The 6,697-nt window shown below is 30.6% G+C and overlaps 1 protein-coding gene across 1 annotated transcript; it reads right to left on the reverse strand.

The window, feature by feature from the left end:
- On the reverse strand, nt 1-729 carry LOC111640202. Its single transcript, XM_023386202.1, has 2 exons — nt 542-729; nt 1-346 (listed from the first exon to the last, which is right to left on the reverse strand). The coding sequence occupies exons 1-2, from the start codon at nt 727-729 to the stop codon at nt 121-123; spliced, it is 414 nt and encodes a 137-aa protein (XP_023241970.1). The 3' UTR covers nt 1-120.
- Nucleotides 730-6,697: the final 5,968 nt, after the last annotated feature.

A 6,697-nucleotide genomic window follows, 5' to 3' on the forward strand; every position in this document is an offset into this window, starting at 1 on the left:
AGGAAAATCACAGAGCCATGTAGGCAATATTAAAACTATAACAACACCAGTAATATTAATTAAAGTCATACAAAAATAATCATTTAATAAAGGAACATAAATATAAAAATTAAGTTTACATTACTTGTTATTGCAAGGCAAACTATCATGGCATTTCGAGTTACACAAATTGCCTTTTTTTCTACAAAAGCACCTCTTCGACATACACGACTTCTTACACAAACAGCGAGCAAATCCTTGGCCTGTTCCTAAGGCTGCTCTCCTGGCAGCAGTTCTTAAAGATACATTTGTCTCTGGCACTTCTTCTAGTGGCAAGAAGTTTTCTTTGGACATGTCAAATTCTGACCTGAACAAGTACATTTAAGTTTTCAAATAGGTTAATACTTATTTTAAATTGATTCTTTAATTAATAATAATTATGGTTAATTGTGCCGAAAAAAGGAAAAATTTTTTTATAATAATTAGACCTCAAAATATTAATGAATTAACTGCATAGTTAGTAACATTAACTTAAACAGTGGCAAAATTGAACAATACATACCTGCAATACAATTTATCGAGTATTCCATATTTCGTTCCAATTTTGTGCAAACCCTGTTCATCCTTTTGAAGAATCACTCCGATAATATTACGAAGATCTGCTTTTGCTCTGTCGACATCAGGAATTGGTATAATTATATTATCACCGATTTCTACAGGAGCGTGTATTGAATCCGAAGCCAATTTCATTCTCTGGGCCTGTTTTTCCAAGTTTAGACTAAGCGAATTCAATTAAATAGGAAGTTTTAACAATATGGAAGGTTAAAACTATAAAAAGATTAGTTCTGTTTAACATAACAGCCAGGAAAGTTACTCAACTCTCGTTGCTACATTTATTTAATATTGAAAAACTCTTCTTCAAATTCTGTTGGTTATGCAATTAATTTAAATTCAAAAACTAGAAGTAATGTCATTTTATGAATAAAATATCAATATTTTATTGTCTTTTTCAGTTTAAAAGTAAAGATTTACTTCAAAATAAAGATTTTGACTGTTGATTTCTTTATTCTTTGTCCTTAATTGTAGTTTTATTCTTTTCTCCAGAGAAAGATGATAATGGCAGTCCTTTATATAATTTATATTTCTTTATATATATATATAAACATATATATGGTTACTAAATTCACAAGTAAAAATATTTGTCAAAATATTTGGTAACAAAATTGTTGTAAAGTGTTTTTTAATATAATTGAATACACAGTATTTCTTAGTAATACTGTATTTAAATGTGTATATGTGCATGTTTATATATGTAAAACATTCATAACATGGCCAAAAATGAAGTAAAAATGTTAATAATTTTTGTAATTTGTTTTTAAAGTTGAATGTACAGTAAATGATTGTTTGATGTAAGGAAAACATTGCTAGTCAGAATCATTGTGAATTAATTACAATATCATATCATATATATGCATATGTATTTGATTTTGTTATCCATTTGTTAAAAATATCTAGAATTGTCTGACCCCATTCTAGTTTCTAGTTGTTAGAAACAAATCATTTATCATTCTGTTTATGTAAAAACACCTTTTGACAGTTTATAATAAACAAAATAAAACAGATTTGTGTTTGTAATGAAATAACGTACATGTGTAATCATTACTTGATTGTTTGTTTGTATATGTGTACATTATTTGTTGTACATGTGTAATCATTATTTGATGATTACACATGTACAATACCTTAAATTTTAAAAATAGTATAAGATTGCTTTAAATATAACCTTATAAAAAGAAGCAGTTCATGTGAAGAAGATATATCATTTCTAAGAACATTAATGATTCATCATTTTAAAGAAAATTAAAGCAATAAATTTATCTTCAGAAAATACAGTAATTTCAAAATATTACTGTATTTTTTATATTATATTATTCGCTTAATATCTCAGGATGGGGTAAAGATTAAGAAACGAAATTCTGCATGGAGGTTTGTGTATAAGAAGGATTGATGCTATTAAATTTTGGTGGTGAAAGGTCGAGAGTGGGGAGATAGAAGGGTCATGTATCTCGAAAGGGTAGGACTTAATGAAAATATATTTTATTCTTTATTAACATTTAGACTCTTATAAATCTCACTTCTACCCTAAAAATGAAGCCTTTTGCCATTTTATAGTAATTAAAAATATAAAAAGTTTTTATAAGAATATCTGATAACAGATGAAGCCACCCACAATTTTATTGTTTTTACTTAATAAAGTTTTTTTTAATAAAAACTCATAACAGCCAGGAAAGTTACTCAACTCTCGTTGCTACATTTATTTAATATTGAAAAACTCTTCTTCAAATTCTGTTGGTTATGCAATTAATTTAAATTCAAAAACTAGAAGTAATGTCATTTTATGAATAAAATATCAATATTTTATTGTCTTTTTCAGTTTAAAAGTAAAGATTTACTTCAAAATAAAGATTTTGACTGTTGATTTCTTTATTCTTTGTCCTTAATTGTAGTTTTATTCTTTTCTCCAGAGAAAGATGATAATGGCAGTCCTTTATATAATTTATATTTCTTTATATATATATTGGATGTTACTGGTCACAAGAATATCTTTATCAGTTTTCATGGAACTTCAATTCTTATAGGAAAACAAGTTTTCGTAATATATATTTCTTTTCTCTATTTTTGCAAATAGTAGCAAGAAGATTTGATACAGATGTCATTCTTCCTACTTCCATAAACCTAATAGACGTGATAGAAAGAATGTCAAATTACAACACTTAATAAGGTAATAGTTTTTAAAATAATTTCCCTGTCTTTCATCAAGCCATCTAAGTCTGGCTGTCCCATGAGTATGGGTATGGAAAACAAAGGCCACCTTAGTGCCTCACAGAAGGGAACAGATAAAAATAAAATGTTTATAGTTTTGAATGCAAAAACTTACATCATCACTCGACTTATTATTTCCACTGGAACAGGAAAATAATAATATGTCTTACAAATATTCATTGTCACAGATTTTACCATTGCCGTCTATTTTATTACAGTAGTTCTCGTATGTTTAATAATAAATGATGAAAATCCTAATTTTTTAAATCAAATTCTTAATTAAATTAATATAACAGCATTTATTATATTGCCAGAAGGGCATTAAAAGATATAAAAAAAGAAAGAATTGTGTAAAATCTGTAAAGAATTTTTGACCATAGAATCAGAAAACATTACACCTAGCTTAAAAATGAACAGAATACTGTGATGGAGGTGGTTTAAATTATGTATCTGACATTATGTTTAAAGTTTGTGTTGCTACTGAAGAACTCATTCAGAAGCATAATCACAGGCTTCTGTTAAATATGAATACTATTAGTGACACTAATGAATTGCTTTCAGCAAATTCTAACATGTAATGTAAGCAAAAATTTAACTTTAACTTTATACAACTGCACGAGATGTTTCTTAATATAAGTTAATTTAAACAAAAAGTTAAATAAAAATGTTCCATGGGTTTTAGGAATAATCAAATTAGTTTAGAGCAGTGTTTTTCAACCTTCTTGAATACTCGACCCCTTTACAAGTTAAAAAATTCTGGCGATCCCCAGGGCCATATTTAAACTATATCAGTGATTTTAAAAACTACGTATTGAATTTTCTTTCTTTAAATATCGATCGAAAAACCAATTGTACTGTAAAATAAACAGGCACAGCCTTCTCACTGAAATTCATTTTTTTTATTGTAGTGTAGGACCTACAAACACTTGTCTTTTTCTTTCACCCCGCGACCCCCCGTGTAAGGCTTTGCGACCTCCCTGGGGGTCGCGACCCACAGGTTGAAAAACACTGGTTTAGAGTATTTTAAATTTACAAAGATACTTTAAATATACTTTTATTAGACGAACATACGAAATACATACATATATACATACATACATGCATACAATTCTAATAAATACATTATTATTAGAGTTCCTAATTATTGTTTTATCAATAACCAACAGATATGTCCGGCATTGCCCTTCCGAACTACCAGTATAATGTGTTAGAGATATTTATTGGGCTACAATTTGAAAAAATTGTAGACCTATAAATTCTCATTGTCATCCCTCTGTTCGTCTGTCTTTCCTTAATCTCGAGAACGGAGTTAGATAGGTGAAAGACGATATGTAAATCTTGGGGGCAAGAAGCTTCAGAAGTCACGTTATTTCGATTCAAATCTTCTCCTGAAAGGAGTTAGATAGATGACCGGCACGACTCCATTGATAACGGAAAAGTATGATTTACAGGGGCAAGACACTACAGAACTAATTTGAGGTGGAGAGCATAATATTTTAAATAAAATAAATAAAAAAATGTTATTAAAAATTACAGGTAACGATATCACAACAAATAATTACTCGTACGTTTTCTATTTACTGTTACTGACTTCATTTTTGTATGTAATATTATTTTGTACAATAAATTATAATTGGAATATTTTGTTTATTCCAATAATAATAATAAAGTTTTACAGTATTAGAGCGAATATAATAGACTACTGACTAAAAAATCCAAACATTTATAGTAATTATCTTGAAATTTTCAATACAGTATTTTGGGTGCTATATAGAGGGATAATCCTGCTTATTTCCGCTGAAGATAATTAGGTATTAAAAAAGGATAAAATATTTTGTGTTGAAAACAAGTTGAAAATTCTACTTGTACTGTACATAGATTGCCCTTCTATCTGAACAAAATCTAAATTTAACACTGTTTATATATATACTATACACATATCGTTTTAGAATTATAGTAATAATTGTTTGAAAGAGAAGTTTTTTCCTTGTAAGAGAACGATGCTTAAAAAACGTTGGGGACCCCTGATTTATATTAACACCATGTGAATGTTCATTGCATACACGAGTTTTTGAATTATTGCAAGTTTGATATTGCCTTTTACTTTCCCGGCTCTGTTATATTGGTTTGGTTTATTTGGCAACGCGACACATGGGCGATCTGCCTAGGGGGAGGGTGTTTTAATGGGAAACTGGCTCCTATTTAGGCGTTACTAACGTGAAGAAAACCAGAAAAACTTCAGATGACCAGCCCGTTGGTGAGGCGTGAACCCACAAACAACTACCAGTATTATGTGTTATAGATATTTAAATTAAAAATTATCTTAGTCCTTTGCTATTAATTAACAACAATTTTAGCCATACAGTGTGATCACAATTTAAGTTTTATTTTGAACTTCTATAAAATGAAAACTACTGAACCAAATGATTCCAAACCTGGAAATATTATAAAGGAGATCATGATATTTAATAAAGTGAAAAATAATTAGTTTAAAAAGTCACCACCAGTAGAAAATCAAGGTTTACAAATAACAGTCATGGTAGTACGTGTTCAATGTGCTGTCCGTCATTTCCTGCAACCAGGTTAAAGAGTAATATCGCGCTTTCCACAATAGCTCGATGCAAATCAGCGGGAATGTTATGAATATGCCGGCGAATGGCGTCTTTAAGTTCCGACAAATGCCTGATGTCGCGATAAACGGTGCTTTTGAGATAATCCCATAACCAAAAGTCACATGGGTTGAGATCTGGTAACCGAGTAGGCCACAAAACGAGAAAATGTCGACCAATAACCCTATCGTCCGTAAAATGTTGCCTAAGTAACCGTTTCACATATGTACCAATAGGAGATGTTCCAGGAGCAAGCATTATCAATCTGCATTCGTGCAAGGAACTGTAATGCAAAAGCGTCTCTTTCAGCAGGATCAGTAGATTGATGAACACATCTGATTTTGTAAGGGTAGTAAATGCAGCATTTTATGAACGAATTTATGCACAGTGCTTAATGGTAATTCAATATGCCGTGAAACAGCATATATGCTGCAAGTACCGTGGAGGTGCTTTCCGTGGTTGCTTCCTCCACTGTCAATGCAACAGATTTCCGAATTTATACAAGAGCAGGCTTTCTTTCCGTCCAGGTCCTACAGCTTCAAACTTCATCATTTTCTTCAAAAACTTGGAGCAGTATTTGGTCCTGTTCATAATCCTCTTAACGTTCGATATTGTTTTAATGCACGCCGTTCATTGCTATCGCATTGATAATAGCATTTTACGAGTAGAACACGTTCTTTCAAAAATAAAGGCATCGTTGACTGCAACAACTGAATGCTCTGCCGAAACGGACAACTTGATAGCAGTAAATAATAATACAATACATAAATAATTTGGCATATGCAGCAGTCTATTTCTAAAGAATAAAGAAGGTCGGATGGCCTAGCGTTTAAGGTATCAGCCTACCGTTCTGATGAACCCGAACAAATCCGCCTCTCATTGTCGGCCTGATCGAATCCGTAATGGGCTTAATATAAATGTCCTCTTAGTTCCCACAGGCGGGAAGAGTAAAAAAAGAAAAAGCTATACAGAAACATTTGGACTAGAATCCCAGGAAGCAGTTTTTTAAGTAGTGATTGAAATGAAAAACTAGAGAAGTAGAGAAAAGAATGCAGAGAAAAAGTTAACAAGTTTTTCGGAAACTCCTGGACTTAAAAAGTTTCAAGATTCTTTCCGGAGAGAAAAGAATCTTGAAACTTCTTAAAAGTTGTTGATCACGAAATTTCTGTACAACCTATGGAAATAGTTGTTCTCTGACATCATGTAACGTAGGAAAAAAAACTCTTTTGTTGCATTTATAAGTATTTTTTTCAATAACAGATAAGTTTTTAAACCAGAAAACTTGG

This window comes from Centruroides sculpturatus, unplaced genomic scaffold (genome assembly GCF_000671375.1).
Source record: "Centruroides sculpturatus isolate CEXI.00-Female unplaced genomic scaffold, Cexi_2.0 scaffold1403, whole genome shotgun sequence".
NCBI lineage: Eukaryota > Metazoa > Arthropoda > Arachnida > Scorpiones > Buthidae > Centruroides > Centruroides sculpturatus.